The following is a 20,907-nucleotide window of genomic DNA, read 5'->3' as shown; positions in this document are numbered from 1 at the left end:
GTACTATACTTCCTCTCTGCTCTCTCTCTCTCTCTCTCTCTCGCTCTCGCTCTCGCTCTCTCTCTCCCTCCCCTGGCAATGTATCCATCACAATCTGTATGGCCACATTCGCTTTCTGAAGATATTCCCAGGACGCCTGCCAAGAACAATGCCATCCTTTGCACAATGTTGATCAAAAGGAATTTCCAAATTAGAACAGAAAGCAGACGGCAATCACTGTCTGGGTGTCTGTATGAATTCATGCTGTTAAAAGCGTGGCACAGTTTTCAAGTAGGTGCTGGAGGAATTTTTCCTCCCCTTTGCTTTAGTTTGAAGCCTATGAAAGGACCACAAAATCTTTAGCGCCGATAAAGCGGCCGTATAACATTTTGCTGTCTGCGGTCCTTGTGAGAGGACAATAGAAAAGGTGTGTGCGGCTAAATTAATACATTATGCACCATATCCTTCTCTTACAAATATATATGCACACACAATAGGCATACTTAACACACACCATTATATATAGGGGCATACACATATGTACACATCTGTATAAATTAACCCAGTAATATGCTAAGGGATTTGGGTTGTCACAGTAGCAATGATGCCTTCAGGAGTGGCTGGCTAAGCTGCCCATCATGAGGGTGGGAAGACTAGGTAGTCACAAAAGTCACAGGCAGTGCTTTTTTCTTTAAAAAATAATGTTTAGGGGTACTCTCACTTTCCTACTCATACTGAAATACTGCTCCTCAATGAGGCCAAACTCAGATTCACAAAATGTTTAGGGGTATGCGTACCCCTGCATAGGTAAAGGGTAAAGGGAGAACCAGAGCAGCACACGGAAACGTCGTTTACCTTCCCGCTGGAGCAGTACCGATTTATCTACTTGCACTTCATGCTTTCGAACTGCTAGGCTGGAAGGAGCAGGGACCGAGCAACGGGAGCTCACCTCATCATGGGGATTTGAACCGTCAACCTTCTGATCGGCAAGCCCTAGGCTCTGTGGTTTAACCCACAGCACCACCTGCGTCCCACTACATACTCCCCCCAAAAAAGCACTGGTCGTAGGCTTAGCTGCTCTGCTGCTAAGGTTCATTGCTTGCAATTTGCTGAGCTACTCTAATCCTTAAGAATCTCTATCGCCAACTGCTAAGCTCCTCAGAAGCTAGGCAGGGCAGGCACTGTTGCCGAAGCATGAGGAACAGACCAAGTCTAGGAAAAGAGCAAGCAGGGGCTGAGTCAGCAGCAAGGCATGGGAAGCAAGGAGGCCTAGGAAGAGAGACTGGGGGGTCAGATGGGGCAGAGAGAGAGAATGGTCCAAAAAAAAATGATGGGAGGAATAGAAGGCCGGTCTGAAAGGGGAAGGGGTACCGGGTGGTCAGGGAGGCCACCCAGTTGGTGGGGAGGTTGGTGGGGCTCACGTGACCTGCTGCTGCCTGTGTCACTTTTTCATCCTGGGAGTAAGATGAGGAGGCGAGGCAGCGCCAAAGTCATTGCAGTGGAAGCACCAGATTAGTTCTGCAGCTATGTTTGGCCCACTAGCCTTACCCCTCTCTCTGTACTTCCCAGTAAGCCACAGGGATGAGGAATGAAGTTCCAATATTGATTTAAAGGAAGCGGTATGGGGAGGGACCGTGGCTCAGTGGTAGAGAAGAAACACACAGAGATTCAATCCCTGGCATCTCCAAGCAGAGCTTCCTGTCTGAAACCCTGGTGATATGCTGCCAGTTAGAGTAGGCAATACTGACCTAGATGGGCATAGTATAAAGGCGATGTTTTCAAACCTTTGGCCTAAGTGAAATGCCACCAGTTCCTGCGATTACCGTATTTTTCACTCTATAAGATGCACCCGACCATAAGACGCACCTAGTTTTAGAGGAGGAGAACAATAAAAAAAATGTTCTCTCGCTCTCTACACAGCGCCTCTCCAGCAAAGCAGGAGGAGAAATGGAAGGGGCTCCGTTTCTCCTCCCGCTTCGCTGAAGGGGCGCTGCACAGAGAGGGAAAGCTGTGCAGCGGCTCTCTAACGAAGCGAAGCCAGCAGAGCAAGAGGGATGCTCTCCTGGCTTCAGCAAAAGCAATGCGAAGTCTCCGGAGCGCAGCGGGCTATCCCTGAAGCCAGGAGAACAAGAGGGATCAGTGCATACCGATCTCTCTTGCTCTCCTGGCTTCAGCGAAAGCTGTGCAGCCTGCATTCGCTCCATAAGACGCACACACATTTCCCCTTACTTTATAGGAGGGGGGAAGTGTGTCTTATACAGTGAAAAATACGGTATTTATGAACAGACATGGCATATAAGAGGCAAGTAAAAGAAGCCAACTAGTTAAAGCATTCCCTCTCAGAGTATCTGAGCATACTGTCACAGCTCTTTACATTTCCAGGTGCAACAGACCCAGGATAGATGGATATCTCATTAGAATAGACTTACAAAATACGTAATCAGGCCAGTCCCATCCCTTATTGCTATTTCTGCAGAAGCTGAGAAGGAATACAGTCAACAGCAGTGATATATTGCAGCAGCCTTCTGCAACCTGGTGCCCTTCAGATGTTTTGGACTACAACTCCCATCGGCTCCAGCTAGCAAGGCCAATGGTCAGGGATTCTGGTAGTTGTAGTCCAACAAAATCTGGAGGGCACCAAGCTGGCAAAGCCTGCATTAAGGCTGGAGATGGGTCAGACCCTTTGTGAAACACTGCTTTGTTTGAGGATGAATTTTCAGATTTGCTTCAAATTTCACCAGAGGTAGAAATCTAGAGATAACCAAACCCCATCCCCATGGATTTTCATTATAAAATACAGACAACGCAGCAATCCAATCTTATGCATGTTTACTCGGAAGAACGCTTCACTGAATTCAATGGCAAGTCTGCGTAAAACTGCAGACTAATTCTCTTTTGTCTCCTCTTAAAATTCTGCAGATGTTTCAGCTCTAGAAAAAAGCTACCCAAATTTGTTTCACGTTTTTGCTTCAGACTGAACATAGGTGGCATAACTAGTTAAGGCGAATTGTCAACAATATCTTCACCATCATGCCAAAAAAAACAATAAGGTTTCTTGTTATAGCAGGCATCAAAAACAGGAAAACAAAGATGCCTGCCTAATATTAATAGTGATTGTATATACTGAATAATGCTGTGTGGTTTTTAACTGTTGAGTTTTTAATGTTCGTTCCACTAAACATGAAAAAGGGGAGAGGAAATCTTGTTGTTGCTTTTCCTAATAGTTTTATTTGGCTCATATGATGACAGTAGTAACAGGTGCTTGCGACATTGACTCCTGAAAGAGGAGTGTGAAAGCAAATCTGAATTTGTTTGCACACTAAAGTCCACACAGCTGCACAGATCAGATCTGCAAAGTTTAATGCAGCACTTAGTTCAATTTCTCCGCCAAGCAACACAGGCCATATTAATTGGCAAGCCTAACCATGCCAACCTGACAAGCCATATGGCACAGGATAGCATTGGGGCTCCATCACAATTTGTGCCAAACTGTTCCTTCTTCATCCAGAGCGCAATTTAACACACCAGTCATCAAAGCCAATTACAGTTCACTGAAAGGCAATTCAAACTGCTTATTCCCATGCTTATTCAAATTAAAAGTAATATCTCAGCAATATTCATTGACCTTACCTTTCTAAATCCTCCAAACAGTAAATCAGTTTCCAGCTCAAATTCTCTATCAAGTTCCTCTTCATACTCTGCCAGGAATAACAGATCATTAAATAAGAAGTTATTATCAGGAAGTAACAGAAGTTGGTTGTTTCTTATAAACAGCTCAACATGTACATCAGTTTCTGTTACACAACAACTGCAACCTAACCCAAATTATTAAACATGAAATCCCATTAAGCCTAGTAGGGCTTATTTCCAAGTAAGCATGTATCGTTTCCTAGCAAAAAAAACCCCCAAACAAAGCCATGGCTGACTTAGGAGGACAAAAATCCATCAAGCTGTTTTGGAATAGAATGAAAGAAATGGACTGGGTTTCATCAGGGCTTAAATGCCTGAAGGTGAGAAGTTAAGAGCAGGTCTTTCAGGACCCTGGACAGAGTCTAGGAAACATAGGACTTATTTCAATGAATGCATCTTCCCAACTGAGTCAAGTGTTCCTTGAAACTGTCTACTCCAGCTCCACCCCTTTGCTGAGAATTGTGGAGCCTTAAAGGAGTAGCCTTTCGGAGCAGAATCTAGCACGCTCCAGGCATTCATGCAAGACACCTGTGCTCAAAGGATGGAGCCTTTGATCTAGTCTCAGGGGTCTTCAGGCCCAATGGCTTGCTCCTCAGACAGCCACCCTGGTACTTCAGCCTCTGTGTCATCTCTGGATTCCAGAGCATGTAGGCTGAAAATGGAGTTATTACAGATTGTGTATCTATGTCAGAGGTGGCCAGCTGTCAGATTCAGTCATCACCAGCAACTCCATCTTAGTCACCCACAGCCCTACCAAATTTTAAAGCAAGGTGTGGTGTAGAAAAGCCTTGTGTTGACTTTCCTAAAGGGGAGGATGGGCACAACATTTCATATCCCTGCAACAGCCTGACGACTTCCACTTGCTGAAATAGTTAGTGCTATTTAAAAGAGACAAGGAGTCAAAATGCTAACAGGCCAATGATGCCAAGCCTTCATTCTATAGGCATTTCCCCTTACTAAATACAGTGGTACCTCGCAAGACGAATGCCTCGTAAGACGAAAAACTCGCAAGACGAAAGAGTTTTTCGTTTTTTGAGTTGCTTTGCAAGACGAATTTCCCTATGGGCTTGCTTCGCAAGACGAAAACGTCTTGCAAGTTTGTTTCCTTTTTCTTAAAACTGTTAATATCTATGGGAATCCGTGCTTCGCAAGACGAAAAATTCGCAAGACAAAAAAACTCGCAGAACGAATTAATTTCGTCTTGCGAGGTACCACTGTAGTGAAAAGGTGCAAAATGAAACCAAGATCTTTCACCAGAAGTGGCCACTCACTGTGTGACCATTAGACTCAGAAAGGAGTAACAATCAGTTTGATCAGGGCTCTAAATTCATTGCATATCTTTTAAAAATAAATAAATGCTATTTTAGTTCTACTGCATAGCATCACAGAAAACACATGTTTAAAAGCATTGAAGTAAGTGGTTCCTTTCTAACGATGCATGTCTATTTTGGTTTATTGCATTATCACTTAAATTTACACATAAAAGCCAGAATAATTAGATTTTTGTAATATTCAGCAGCATTCATATTCCATCCTTCTACTGTAAAACCAATGTTCAGGATGGCCCACAGCATACAAGCAATAGTCAAAAAAGCATGTGGGCGCTGTGCTAGATAGTCAATGTCTTTAATTTCACAGAATGCGTAACAGTGACCTACTGAATTGATCAGGCAGCTTATTCACAGAAAAAGTGACAAATATGGGCAAAAGGAGCATCAATAATAAATACGAGTGGTAGGTAGCAGTGAAGCAATAGTTGAGAGTTCAGTCTGTAAGGTTATCAAAAGCAGAATTCCCTTCCAACTTGTCCACCCACGGGCTTTCCAATTAATTTCCTCTCTCCCTTGCATACCCAGCAACTTCTGTTACAGATCCACATCCATTTCCTGGGCTTCCTTCACAGCTTGCTGGTGTTTCAAATAAATGCAGATTTAACCTGAATTTAATCAGTCAATTAATTAATCTGTTAAAAGCCAGATCTGCTAACAATTAACAACAGCCTTAAGGCGTGTGTGTGTGTGTACGTTGGTATTGCCCTTGCACAGCTATTGGCCACTCAGAGCAAAATTTTCAACATGTATAATCCACTGAATATCAAATGCACTCTTGCCCACAATTTATCCCCAACAAAAGCCTGTCAAGTCCTATTTTGGAGTCACACGGAAGAGAGACTGCCTCAGAGGTTCAAACAGTTAACTTTGCTTAGCTGAAGGGGGAAGAAAAAAGCTCTTGGAGTGAGGAGCCAAACGCTTGATTTATCACCTTTGCTTTTCTGAGGGGGATTCTTAATTTCTACCTGAAGAAATTCATCTCTCAACAGAATGAGTTTTTGCTCTCACTTTGTGACACCCAAGATAAATCTCAAGGGAAAGCGTCATCTTCTCTGAGGGATTTTTGCTGCTTCTTTTTCCTTTTCCCCCTGGTTAACCTGCAGACCCTCTTAATCCGGCACCACTGACCTTGCAGAGAGCAACACAAAAAATGTAGACTAAGAATTATTTTATTCCATAGAGGCAGAACTTTAATGAGTTACTTTGGAGATTATTTAATGGCATGACACGTGAGGCTTTATCCCTGGCTGCTTCCAAAGCATGATTAAAAGGTGCTTCTGCAAGGCACAGATAGGGCAGTGCAGGCAGAAATCAAAGGTGTAAAAGAGGAGTGAGGAACCTTTGGTGCTCCAGATATTGCTCAACTACAACTCCCATCAGCCCTAGCGCTAATGTGAACATGCCCATAATTCACTTTCGAAGCATCACTTCTCCAACATTATGCTATCAACTGCTAGGGTCAGAACAGCCTGCAGATTAGTGGCAGAAATAAGCATGCTGACAAATGCCTACTGACAAAGATGGTGCCATGATTGAACTGTACTACTGACATAGATAGCTGTATCGACTATTTGTGGACAGAAGGTGAGGGGCGGGGAACGAACTCACAATCAGAGTCATTTGGAGTTCCCAGGTCCATCCTCAGCCTATGGGACATTTAAGTCGGGCAAAAGAAATAAACATCTGGGAAATATCTGGCGGATTAGCCATTCTTCTCCCAACTCCTTCTGAGTTTCAAAGTGAATATTAATAACAACAGCAGCAGCAACATGTGTTTACCACCCTATACCCACAGGTCTCACAAGATAAAATCACAATATAAGAACGTAAAATACACAATAAAAACAAGAAGAACCCAACTATCCCCCCCCCCTCAGAATCTCCTGTTCTCACTCAGTCTTTTGATCAGGATAACCAGCAAATGTCTGCTCACACTGTCCTTCATGAACGGTGTGCGCTTTGTCCCGTCCTATTTTGCATCCCCTGCGTAACATTTTCTTCCTGCTTTACTCTGGCAGATTCTACTGCATGGTCATCCACTTAAATATGGCTATTTGCTGATTCTAAACCTGCCTGTTAAGTACAGTTATCAAGTCTGCTGCTCAAGATTGCCCTACAGCAGACACACTCTTCAACCCTCTCTACCTGGTCTATCCTTCCTGCAAATGCCCGGTCAGCATCCTTCAATCTCTGGGACCAAAGTGACAAAATGCTGCCAAAGCACTGGAGGCTGGGGAGGACTCGGATCAGCCAAGGGAGGATGTGGCAGTGCCCGAACAAGAGCCTGAGGGTGCAGTCTTGCCGCCTAGAGCCAGGTGCCACCTTTGCAGATGGAAGCAGCAGACCGGCGTGGCCAGACAGAGCACACATTTGCAATCCCATCATTCCTGCAAGGTGAGCAAGTGTGATGAGTGAACATGCCACACCTTTTCTTTAAAAGTTCGGCGGGTGTGGCAGGGAAGCCTGTTGGGACGTCTTCCTTACTTCTATCCAGTTCCGATCTTACCCTGCTCATGAACCAAGACTTGTGAGCCCTGTATCTGCTGCTGAGTCTGTACCATTACATACTTTACTTCCAAGTAAGAATCTCTCTCCGCATGTGTCAGGTAGAAACCTGGACACAATGAATGTTTTTTATATAAGCATGTACCTTAAGCAAACCTTGCTTTATTTTTATAGTCATTTTCAGTATATAAAGACAGAATGCAGCATGGGAAAAAATGAGTGCAAAAGTTGAAGAATCTATGTCTGCTTGCCCTAATCACAACATGCAAGCTAGGGATTGCATTTCCAACATTTGCAAAGACTGTTTTGCTATCTCCCCCTAGTGGGAGAAAAATAAGCATGGCAATTTACTTTGAGACAAAAGTAAAAATGTTTCGCCACAAACAAAGGTTGCGTATTCTTTTTATATATACATTAAAATATCGAAGGCACATCTGAATTAAGCCATAAAATTGCCAGACTCAGAAAGCTCAACAAGGAAGAGGAACATTTAATATATTGAGCATATATACATGAATGATTCACATGCGGAATGCTCATATCTTGTGTGCAAGGGGAGAGGTCTCCTGCACCACACAAAGAGGATATCTGGACAAGAGAAGAGCGTTAGCCAACCCACTGAAACTGATAGGAACATAGGTACAGTATATGTGTTTATGGAACAGCAGCAGCTATGCACTGCTAGCCTCATTGGAAATAAAAGAATTATGTTGTTAGTGACTTGTTCCCAATAATGGAAACTGCCTTTAAAAAGAGAGCAGTCACCCAACAGAGCTCTTCATTGGCATCCATCTGTCTCAAGAGACAAGGGAGTGCGCCTCCGGGGGTGAAGTCAAACTACGGCATTAGCAGCACCAAAGTGACCTCCCCAGGATGCAAGTCTAGGCAGTGTGATTGGGCTGCCCAGAGAAGACCACCACCCTCCGTCAGCCTCACTGAAGTGGTCCAAAGGAAAGCAGAGCGATACGTTTGGCACCAGCTTGGCTGCAGGAGTTGCCAGAAGGAGGCGCCATCCAACTGTCTTAGGGACTCTACTCCCAATTTGTGTAGGGTTTTACTCCTTAGACTTTTCTTCTCTCGAAGATGTTCCACAAGGCAGTGGAGGTTTAGGATCAGAGTTTTCCTTCTCCTTCCTAAATTGACACGCCCTGTCTGCCCCTCACATCCCTCCATAGCACATGCAGAAACTGCATTCTTGACCATTGGACCCAGTCTGGGTCTCGTCCGCTCAATCCGCCAGAGCCTGTCTTCTGATGCAGGGGAAGTCCCTAACTCACTAAGGGCTTGAGGCCCATCGGCTACCCTCACCTGGTTTAGCCGGTCAGGTGAAGCTGTTTCCCAGGGTGTGGCCACTGTTGCATGTTGACAGCTTCTAGGAGCCACCCACAATTCAGAACGGACAACACGCGAAAAGGCCTGTGACACACTTGAGAACCATGGACACAGCAGCAAGACATGTTCAACAGGGACAGAAACACCACAAGACAAACACCTGTGTCTTCCCCCTAAGTACATACTGATGGGTAGGAACTCCACACCCAACTGATAAATTGAGACAGCAAAGCATCCTTTCTTCTGTTCTTAAGCAACATATCCCATTAAGGGGGAGAAAAGGTCCACACCTCCAATAAAAAGTGCTATCAAAGCATTCTCCGACAACTGTGACTTTCAACAGGTATGCATTTTAACACTATGAGAGAATCAGGAAAAATTGGTGTACTTATGCCAGAAGCACGAAGAGAAGAAAGGACTTGTTGGTTGCATTAATTTCAAAGGTGATATCCAATTGCAGCAGTCCACAGCCATTCTGCAAGCGGGGGGGCCTTGTTCTTAACATAATGCAATAGCCAAATTCAAAAGCTGTGTTGCCCTTGGGAAAGGTGCCGAGCAACACCAAGAGCAACTGCTGTTATTGCACTCAGCAACACTCCTGTTCCGCAGCTGCCAGCGCACCAGCTATTGTTATGCCTGTGCAACGTCAGCTCTCAAAATTATTGTGCTGAATTATGTTCAATCTCACCCCAAAGCACCAAGTCTGCTTTGAAGACTATTCTTAAAATATATTTATAGAAACCTAACGTTCAACAGATATCAGCAAGGTGGGTTCTATGCTCAAGGTGTAAACATTAACATAGATAAAGCACATACACCGTGCAACTGAGGCACACAGAGTAGACAAGACCAACCTGTTCACCATGTGTGCAATTTACCAGTGGAATTCACTGGCACACAATGAGTATAACTATGGATAACTGTGCTGAAGCAAGGGCTGCAAAATTAATGGGAAACCAGACATCAAACTGGAAATTGACAAAAACAGAAATGATCAACAAGGACTGGGGCAGTCTGCTAGTGTCACATGCTGTTAAATACTCTTGCTGAAATAGCAGGAACAGACAACTTCCTCTGAAAATGGAAATGGCTACACACCCATGAGAAACTCATCACTCTGAGTTTCTAATAATCCAATCGCTTTACAGCTAGGAGACTGTTGGAATTTTAGCCCGTCTCAGAGGTATGTGCCTATCTGTTCAGGCACCGGCTGAATTCCTTAGACCTCCCTCCGGCGACTCCCGGCAGGATAAAACATACGCGAGGTCCGTTCCGGCGATTTTCCTCAGGCTGTGAGGAAAACACACCAACTGCTCCTCTCTCCCCTTTGGTGTCCCCAGGGAGGGGAAAGAAGCAGACAGAAATCTATTTACATCTCTTTATTTGTGTCTTTTAGCAGTCATACAGTAAAGATGTCTGCTCTCTTCAACAAACAGAGAGAAACTCAAAACTCCACCCATGTACATCCTGTACAGGTCATATGACAAACCCACTGAGCTAACATCCGGTGCTCAGTACAGAATGGACTGCCCCTTTGTTCCCATGGCAACAGTCACAAACTTCCTGTTTGGCTTTCCAGCCACAAGCAGCAGACTTGGCTGCTATAGCCTTTGCTTGCTGCCGCATTGCTGCTTTAGAATAACAGAGACCACCCCAACCTCAGACGCACAAGCTGATATCAATGTGGCCCCTAAGGAATGGCCTTCATCTTTTACTTCTTCCTTGGATGGCTCCCTCCTTCCTCAAGACCTTCACTTTCCATTAAAGGAGTTATCATCCTGAGAATGGGGTGCCTCCCCAAATCCCTCAATACACAGAACTCTCTTAAACTCTTAGTAAGCTACCTTGGCCAGAAGGTGCTCAACATGCCAGTCTGCTTAATTATTTACCTGAGCCCTTGTGAAAATACAGTGGTACCTTGGTTCTCAAACTTAATCCATTCCGAAACCATTTGAAGACCAAGGTGTGGCTTCTGATTGGCCGCAGGAGGTTCCTGCAGTCAAGTGGAAGCCACGTCTGACATTCGGCTTCCGAAAAACGTTTGCAAACTTACTTCTGGGTTTAGGGCGTTCGGAGCAGAAATGTACAAGTATGAAGGCGTTCGAAAACCAAGGTATGACTGTACAAATCAACCAAGTGGTAAAGTATGTGATAGACAATAAAAAAGGGACTTAACCAGACCAGAAACTATACGCAGTGGCATATTATGATCCAAGTAAACTGTTTCGTACAAAATGTTAGTGCCACTTCTCAAGAGTTAAGCAAATAAATTTAAGTCACAAACATCCAGAGCTCTCCATCGCGCAAGAAAAATACTCTTGTTAGGAAAATGAAAACAAATTTCCATTGTTACCCATTTGAAAACACATTAGTAGGCTAACCTTCAGATTTACGTCGTCTTTTCCTTTTACAAAGTAAATGTCAACTGACTGCTTCTAGTGGTCCCTGACTAGCTGAAGTACAAACCTTGAATTACACTTTCATTAAAAGGAGATGCACAGCTTGTGTACCTTCAGCCTGGCTCCGCTGCCGCTCTTGGCTGACACAAAGGAAGGGTACCCGCAAGCTCCGGGCAAAAAGCCTTTGTAGGGGGCCCTGCTGGGAGCTGTTACAAAGTACTCCATTAAGACATACTATTTAAGTCAATACATTGTGAACTACAAAAGCAAAAAATAATAATAATAAGTACCTAACGAGAATGAGCCTGAAATAGAGCCTTACCTCGAGAGGCTTGGAAGACTTCATAAAAGGAATAAAAATGAAAACCAAAGGAAACGAACAGGTAAAGAGACAGCTCCCATACCGGTAGCAGTCCTAATTGTAATGGCATTTTTCAGGGTTCCCGAAACCTAGGAGGACAACATCCTGGTAGAGAGTGCCTGCAAAACAAGAAGATAATTTTATGAATTTTATTAACTAGATCCAGAGGAGTCTCCAGGATAGGGCAGAACAACAATTCTATGTGGAAGATAATATTCATCCGAACTGTCAATCATGAGCAATGGCGACTGCATTATTATAGAACAGTTCAGTCCAGTTTAGGACCAAATGCACATAGAACATGAGTTGCCAGTGTGGCACTCACAGCTGTGCATGTTGCCCTCAGAGGCCTTTCCAGGCACCCACAGAGTCCCATCCACCTACCCCTCCCGCTGCTAAAAGAAGCCTTCTTCAGCCTCACTGAAGCACAGAGAATGATTTCGAGGGGAGCATGGTGTTACCAGCATGCAATGGCCCTTCCCCTAAAGGAGAAGCCTGTTATCATCTCTGCTGCTGTTTGCACCAGGGAGGACGGGGTTAGTGGGTTCTTTGCTTGTGTCTCAGGGCTTGCAAAGGAGCAAGGTCAGCATGGCAGGCAGGCACTTCAGCCATTGTTCACCATGAATAGAATCCTGCACTGAAAATGATTTTCAGGTCAGTGTTCTGTAGAACGAAATAATGACCGGACAAGCAGAAAAATGTATCATTCTCAGCGCTGTTTTTCTAGGGAAAAGGTGCCAGAACTCACCATGAACACCTCCCTCTTGCAGTACCAGCAAGTTCTGGCTGAAAAGGGGCCCTGATTCATTCCCATTTTATACCATCCTCCCCGCCCCCGCACCAAGGACACAAAGCTGTATGGGTATGTTCCCATAAGGGATGGGCTGTAGCTCAGTGGCAGAGCACCTGACTTGAATGCAAAAGGTCCCAGGTTCAATCCCCAGTATCTCCAGGTAAGGCTGGAGGGAAACACTGGAAAGCCACTGCCAGTCAGAATAGACCAGGAATGGCCAGGGATGATGGGAGTTGCAGTGCAGCAACATCTGGAGTAGACACTACTGAGCTAGATGAACCACTGGCCTGGCTTGGCGTAAGGAAGATGCCTATGTTATCCCTATGAGTAGTTTCTCTTCCAGGCACTGACCACCTCCAGGCCCAGCTAACTTCACCAAAGTTGCTACATGATACACCTTGAAACTACCGGTATGCCATTGGAGTCAGGGCAACAATGGTGGCCAACCATGACAAATTCCATTTGCTACTCTTAAAATCCATGGCTGCTTGGTTTACTACAACTCTTGTGGGAGCAAGGAGGGGGTAGATGGTGTTCTTTCGCCACACTGCTGCCCTGTGGCATTTTTGGAAAATGATGCAATGGGAAGGGAAAAGGCCATGGGAAGAGACTTTCTGTTGCTGTCTCAGCCTCCCCCTGTTTTCCTACAGGATTAGTTCACCTCCTCAGATATTCCCCAAAATGTTTCTACCTATACAGATTGTTAGTTGTGGGAGGGAGAAGTTAAGCTGGACACCGACCGAGAACACTAGTTTATAAATATATATATGTCATCCCAGAAAGGTTTGCCAACTTTTCTGTTCAAACCATTCTGGAACCTCAAGTTGAGTAGCTCTGAGCATGTGCAGAGTGTCTTCCATCTAAGGAAGGTATCTTCAACCATTACAGAACCAGGACCCAATTTTAACCCAAACATGCATTTGGGAACCCATCTGCTAATCTTTTGCCTTATATTTGCCAGGTGGGAGTGCATCTTGGAGCAGCCTGCAATCCACTAGCGGGTGCCGACCCTACAGTTAGGGAAAAGCTACAAAAAGCGTACCTAACATCTTCAAACAGAACAAAAAAGGTAAAGGTAAAGGGACCCCTGACCATTAGGTCCAGTCACAGACGACTCGGGGGTTGCGGCGCTCATCTCGCTTTATTGACCGAGGGAGCCGGAGTACAGCTTCCAGGTCATGTGGCCAGCATGACTAAGCCGCTTCTGGCGAAGCAGAGCAGCACACGGAAACGCCGTTTACCTTCCCACCAGAGCGGTACCTATTTATCTACTTGCACTTTGACGTGCTTTCAAACTGCTAGGTTGGCAGGAGCAGGGACAGAGCAACGGGAGCTCACCCCATCGCGGGGATTCGAACCACCAACCTTCTGATCAGCAAGTCCTAGGCTCTGTGGTTTAACCCACAGCGCCACCCGCGTCCTAAACAGAAGAAAGTGCTCCTCAAAAAAACAAAACATGGTGTTTTCGAAACCACACTGTAGAGGAATAGCTAAAAACACAAAAACACCAACCGCATGAATTCCTTTGGGATTGTTATCATTTTCTGACAACTAGGAATGAGAGTGAAATTCTGGCCAGTTGATAAACCTAGTCTCAGATCAGCAAGACTGGAAGGCACTCAGGAGCCTTATCAAAATTTTGCAAAGTGAGAAAAATGTAGAACGTAAGTTAGAGCAAGTAGAACACAGAATTGGGGAGGTAGATAAGAAGCTAGATGAAACGGTCAACGAATTAAAGATCCAGCTGAAGGAGGCATTTAGGAGGACACAGACAGTGGAGGAAGGTTTGAAAAAGACAAGAGCAGAAGTGAGAGAGGTAAGACGAGAGGAAGAAAAGATAAGAGTTGAGATTCTGGACTTGACTAAAAGTCAAGAGGACATGAAAGATTGGATTGCTCTGAATGAACTAAGACAAAGGGAGTCTAATCTTAGGATGAGAGGTATACCCGAAATATCGGGAGAAAATATAAAAGAGAAAATAATAGCAGAACTAGCCTCCTGGCTGGAGGTACCAACAGAGGAGGTTGGAAAGACAGTGCAATCGGCTTTCAGACTAAAAACTAAGACATTAAAGAACAAAAAATTCCCAGGAGACTGCCTAGTTGTGTTTAAGGATAGAGAAATAAGAAATAGGGTCCTTCAAAAGAATAGAGAGAAAAGGTTAATCATTGAAGGGATGAACATAGTGATTTTTAAAGACATCCCAGTTAGACTCCTAAAACGCAGGGACCCCTATAAAGAATTGGTACAGATACTCAAAAGGAACAACATTGAGTTTAAGTGGGAGTTTCCTGAGGGCATTTCCTTCGTATATAAGAGTAAAAGACAAAAATTGACGAACCCAGAAGAAACGGATAAGTTTCTAAGGAAATATAAAGAACTGAAACCGCAGAGGGAGGGGGGTGGAGGAGAGGAGGAGGGAGCCGGGGGGGACTTGGAGGGGGGAGAGAAGAACCTGGGAGGGGAGGGGGGAGAGGAAGGAGCGACGGAAGAGGAAATTTAAAAAGAAAACAACTCCTCCTCTTCCTCTGTCTAAACTAAATCAAAATGGCGTTAAAAGTTTACAGTTGGAATGTTAAGGGGATGAACGACAAGGGAAAGAGGAATAAAATCGAACATATTTTGAAGAAAGAAGGCCTAGACATTATCTGTCTTCAGGAGACTCATATAGCGAGGAAACACAAAAGAGTCCTGATTAACCACAGACTCGGAAATGAATTTATATCCTCAGACCAGAGCAAAAAGAGGGGGGTAGTTATCTATATCAACAAACAAATCGAAGCGAAACAACTATTCAAAGATGAAGAAGGAAGGATAGCAGCAGTCCAAATTAATTGGCAGGGAGAAAAGATAATAATAGTGGGAATATACGCCCCCAATGACAATAAATCAGAGTTTTATGGGAGGCTTGAAGAAAAGTTGTCTGACTACGCAGATCAGAAAATTATACTACTAGGAGATATGAACGGCGTGGTGTCGCTAGAGCGAGACAGGCAAAGGCATACTAAGGGTAAAGAGGGGAAGTTACCTAGAACCTTTTTCTCCCTGGTCCAAAACTGTAATTTAGTGGATATTTGGAGATACAAACACCCCCTGGAAAAACAATACACTTTCTTTTCAGAACCTAACGAGTCATTATCGAGACTCGATCAGATTTGGACTTCGAAAGCATTAGTCTTAAGATCGACAAAGGTAGAGATACAGGTTAGAACAATTTCAGACCACAACCCAGTAAAAATGGAACTGAAAGGGCAAGAAAGCAGATTAAATAGATGGAAGCTTAAGGACTGTCTGTTGGACGACCAAGAGATAGTAGAAAAGGCCCAAAATAGACTAAAAGAATATTTCGAAGATAACGTAGGCAAAGGTACAAAAATAAAGGTGGTCTGGGATGCTGGTAAGGCGGTAATGCGAGGCTTTTTTATTCAACAGAGTGCAATCAAGAATAAAAAAAGGGAAAAGGGGAAAAAAGAAATCGCAAAGCAATTAGAGGAGAACGAACAGAAATTAAGTCAAAATCCAAAAAACAAGAAAATAAAAGAAAACATTAAAGTATTACAATCCCAATACGCAATGTTGATAAACAGAGAGGTAGAATGGAAAGTCAAAAGATTGAGGCAGAGGAATTTTGAATATGCCAACAAATCTGGGAAGCTTCTAGCGTGGCAACTGAAAAAAAGAAAGGAACAGAACACAATAAATAGGATAGTGGTGGAAGGAGAAGAGATAAACAAGTCAAAAGAAATAAGGAGAGCCTTCACGGACTTCTATGGAGGACTCTTTAAAAATACAGGAAGGAATATGACGAGAAAAATAGAGAGATACCTAAAATCCAAAAATATCAACAAAATCACCACAGCAGCAAAAGAGGAGTTGAATGCCCCAATTAAGACAGCAGAAATTAAAGCAATAATAGCAGATTTAAAAAATGGGAAAGCCCCAGGTCCAGATGGGTTCACCAGTAGATACTATAAAGAGTTGGAATCGGTCTTGCTGAACCCATTACAAGAAGTGATGAACAATATCCTTAAGGAAAGAGAAATACCAGAGACTTGGAAAGAGGCACTGATCACACTAATCCCCAAACAAGACTTAGACCCAGAACAAATCAAAAATTATAGACCGATTTCTTTGTTAAATATAGATTATAAGATCTTTTCAGGAGTCCTGGCAAGGAGACTAAAAACTATTCTGGTAGAAAGTATTCACAAAGATCAAACCGGCTTTTTGCCAGGAAGACAAATGAAAGACAACATAAGGAACGTTATCAATATAATAGAATACCTAACAGACAGATGTGACAAAGAAGGTTTACTGTTATTTGTCGACGCCGAGAAAGCGTTCGACAATGTAAACTGGGAATTCTTGTTGAAACAATTAGAATACATGGAAGTGGGCACCGAATTCTATAATGGGATAAAAGCAATTTATACCGAACAAAGAGCAAGACTGGTAATAAACAATGTGGAGTCGACGGAACTAATAGTAAGCAAAGGTACAAGACAGGGGTGCCCGCTGTCCCCACTATTATTTATAATGATATTAGAGGTATTATTAAATTCTATTAGAGACAACAAAGAAATCAAAGGAATCAGGGTTGGCCAACACGAATATAAGACTAAGGCTTTTGCTGACGACTTGGTCGTAACAATGGAAGACCCACTCGATTCAATAAAAGAAGTTCTGACGGAGTTCGATCAATATGGGGAAGTAGCAGGCTTCAAACTGAATAAAAAGAAAACAAAAATAATAACTAAAAACATGCTAGCAGATAAAATTGAGGAACTACAAAGAGAAACAGAAATAGAAGTGACCAAGAAAGTGAAATATTTGGGCATATGGGTAACGTCAAAGAACATAGACTTATTCAAAAATAACTACGAAACAGCATGGAAAGGAGTTAAGAAAGATATAGAAACGTGGGGTAGACTCAAACTGTCATTCTGGGGGAGAATAGCCACGATCAAAATGTCGGTACTTCCAAGACTGCTATTTTACTTCCAGACCATACCGGTGATTAAAGGCATAAAGATATTTAAAACCTGGCACAGGGAGATTTCCAAATTTATCTGGCAGGGGAGAAAACCGAGAATAAAATTTAAACTACTAACGGATACCAAAGAAAGGGGAGGCTTTGCCCTGCCAGATCTGAAAATATACTTTGAGGCATCATGCCTATGCTGGGTTAAAACATGGATAAAATTAGAAGAGGTGGAAGTGCTAGACTTGGAAGGCCATGATAACCGATTCGGGTGGCACGCTTACCTGTGGCATGGGAGGAAGAAAGTACATAAGGATTTTGGGAATCACATTTTCAGGGGCCCTCTGATGGAAGTGTGGGAAAGGTACAAAGATGTCCTAGAACCTAAAACACCACAATGGCTGTCACCACTAGAAGTCATGTCGGTTAAAAAGAGCGATAGGAGAACCAAATGGGCAACTTACGAACAACTATTAACGAAGGAGGAAGGGAAGTGGAAATTGAGGCCGTTCGACCAGGTTAAGTCCCAAGTGTTTGATTGGCTGCATTACCACCAGATACACGGAATGTTCAGGAAAGATGTAAAAGAGAAAGGATATGCGGATAAGAACTCTAAATTCCAAACCGAGATTTTGGAGAACAACACAAAAATTTTGTCTAAAATGTACAAAATATTACTGGAATGGAATCTAGTGGACGAGGAAGTAAAGGCAGTAATGACACATTGGGCCAGAGATTTAGGTCGTAATATTTATTTTGAAGAGTGGGAGAAACTCTGGAACCAACATCTTAAATTTACGGCCTGTGTATTATTAAAGGAGAACTTAATGAAAATGTTCTATCGCTGGTATCTAACTCCTGTAAAATTAGCTAAAATGTACGGATCCGGTAATAAATGTTGGAAGTGCAGAGAAAAGGAGGGGACTTTCTACCATATGTGGTGGGAATGCCAAAAGGTTAAAGGGTTTTGGGAGAGCATTTACAATGAAATGAAGAAAATGCTAAAATATACTTTTGGCAAAAGACCGGAGGCGTTCCTGCTAGGTCTGGTAGGCAGAGAGATTAAGAAGAAAGATCACAAGCTGTTTCAATATGCAACAACGGCAGCAAGGGTCCTAATAGCTAAAAACTGGAAATTAGAGGTTATACCGACACTGGAGGAATGGCGATCAAAACTCTTAGATTATGCGGAATTGGATAGGTTGACAGGAAAGATTAGATACATCAAAGACCAGAGGTTTATCAAAGATTGGGAAAGTTTTACAAGATATCTGGAAAGTCTAACAGATGATCAGATAACTTTGGTGGGCTTTAAAGATGCTCTGTAAAAGATAAAGGGTAATGTTCAAAGGAAATGCATAAATGAGTTAGATTAATGGCATTACAAACAAAGGAATGCAGAAATAATGTTTATTATAAACAAGGACAATTTGTGGTAAGACTGAAGGAAGTCACCTTTTAAGGACAATGTAAAGAAATGTAATAATTTGCTCTATATTTTGATTTTGTAAACAATAAAAAATTATGCATGGAAAAAGAATTCCTTTGGGATTGTTATCATTTTCTGACAACTAGGAATGAGAGTGAAATTCTGGCCAGTTGATAAACCTAGTCTCAGATCAGCAAGACTGGAAGGCACTCAGGAGCCTTATCAAAATTTTGCAAAGTACTGTACTACAGGAAAGTCCACTGTTTTTAGTCGCACAACAACCTTACAGCGCAAACTTAAGCCTCACTTGAGTTCAACGCTACTTATTCCCAAGTAAGTATGTAATATAATTGCGGCCCCACACGTTTATTTTAGCCGGGACTTTTGTGGCTCGGGCGCGCCTGCTCGGACCTCTATGTGCTGAACTGTGCTTGCAGGACTCCTCTGCCCATGCCCAGAGGCAACATGTCCTTGCGCATCTTTGCGCGCGCAACCCTCCTGCGACCGTCAAGCGGAGCTCCGGGGCAGGACGCTTTCAGAGTCCCCTCCCGCTCCCAGGGTCCTCAGACAAAGTTTTCCGCGACAGGAATTTCCTTCCCGCTTGGAACAAGCATGCATTGGTCTTCTGCGCCCCGGGCGAGACGCTCCTCGACTTGCTCGGCGCCTCCCTCCCGCCCAGCTCCCGGCGCAGGAGGCGGACCTCCACTCCCCGCCTTGACGGTTTGTAGCAACGAATGGCTCGCGGAGCTGCGCGGAACAAATCAAAAGCACCGACCTGCGGCGGAGCGCGGCTCCATGCGCGGCCCGGGCGTCCCTCCCCGTTTCCGGCTCCGGCCCCGGCGAGGCGCGCACTCGCTCCGCCCCTTCTGCGGAGAGCGGCGGGGCGCGCGCGGGCTGGGCCCGGGGCGCGTGGCTTGCAACATTCAGGACCAGCTTGCGAGACCCGTGGGGCTGTTTACTCGAGTGTAAGCCTGGCGGAGCGCAATAGGGTTGGTTGGTTTCCTTCCTCCCTTCCTGCCCTGCGCACAGATCAACTTTGGAATGGCGAGGCAAGCTGACCTTTTTGCGAGCGTTTCTTTAGCAGGCTGGTGGTGTTTTTTTAATGAAACGGGGAAGAAGCTAAAAGCTGGCTGCAGCAAATTTATATTTAAAAAATGGATCCTACCGAGATGCCCCTACAAGGCCAACATCAGATCACAGTTCCGGCGTTTTGCAGTGCCACCGTGGCACGAAAATAGGGATCTGCAGCTTGCATAGTTTTTGCATGGGAGCCTCCTGAAATGCGTGTCAAAAGCACACTTCTCATCTAGCCTGGTGGACTGGATCTTACAAATATGGATCTGAATCTGATTTGAGGGTGGTTTGGGTGGTGCCCTATGTAAACATGCATGTTCAGTAAGATCTCGTTTTATTTGCTGGAACCAGCTTTTGCCCATGTCCATAAAAGCTTGTTTTCTCTCTCTTCCATCCTCCCCCTGAAAAATCCCACACGCAGACGTCGCTCATCATCTAGCCCAATATTTTTTCGGTATATAAATGTCTTAAATTAAATAAATACATCAAGTCTGGGAGAGGGGTGGTTTTGGTTTAAGAAGCACCACATTAAAATGTGAGGTGCATCTGTCCCCATCGTTATTGACTTTCATGAGCAATTTTAAAACGTTCCTTTTTACCCAGTTATTTGATGACTGAAGAGCACTGTACCTGACAACCCTAAAATCACTGGATGAGAAAATGGTTTAGGAATGTTTTAACTATTTTGGGAAAGCTTTCTAAAAAAATAAAATAATAATCGTTTTGTTGTGGAAATGTTTGCTACCCTGGGTTCCTTCAGGAGGCAGGATGGGATATTAATTAAATAAATATAAAAAGGTAAAGGGACTCCTGACCATTAGGTCCAGTCATGACCGACTCTGGGGTTGTGGCGCTCATCTCACTTTATTGGCTGAGGGAGCCGGCATACAGCTTCCGGGTCATGCGGCCAGCATGACTAAGCCGCTTCTGGCGAACCAGAGCAGCACACAGAAACGCCGTTTACCTTCCCACCAGAGCGGTACCTATTTATCTACTTGCACTTTGGCGTGCTTTCGAACTGCTAGGTTGGCAG

General features: G+C 44.0%; 1 protein-coding gene across 4 annotated transcripts in view; it reads right to left on the bottom strand.

Moving 5' to 3' along the window:
* HHAT (hedgehog acyltransferase) overlaps positions 1-20,542 on the bottom strand; it is a 190,088-nt gene extending 169,546 nt beyond the window's left edge. For 2 of the 4 annotated variants that reach the window (XM_081904131.1, XM_081904134.1), the window contains exons 1-2: positions 19,576-20,541; positions 3,610-3,677 (exon numbers count right to left, since the gene is read on the bottom strand). In XM_081904131.1, coding sequence (XP_081760257.1) covers positions 3,610-3,677; positions 19,576-19,723 — 216 coding nt within the window. In that variant the 5' untranslated portion in view covers positions 19,724-20,541. Of the gene's footprint in view, positions 1-3,609; positions 3,678-11,558; positions 11,717-19,575 lie in introns of all 4 variants that reach the window. The other 2 variants (XM_081904133.1, XM_081904132.1) reach the window with 2 other exon arrangements.
* Between the last annotated feature and the right edge of the window lie 365 nt (positions 20,543-20,907).

This window comes from Podarcis melisellensis, assembly GCF_964234715.1.
Source record: "Podarcis melisellensis genome assembly, chromosome: 3".
In the NCBI taxonomy this organism is placed as follows: Eukaryota; Metazoa; Chordata; class Lepidosauria; order Squamata; family Lacertidae; genus Podarcis; species Podarcis melisellensis.
Note: the sequence above shows the minus strand (reverse complement) of the source record. Positions and strands in the feature narration are given on the sequence as shown.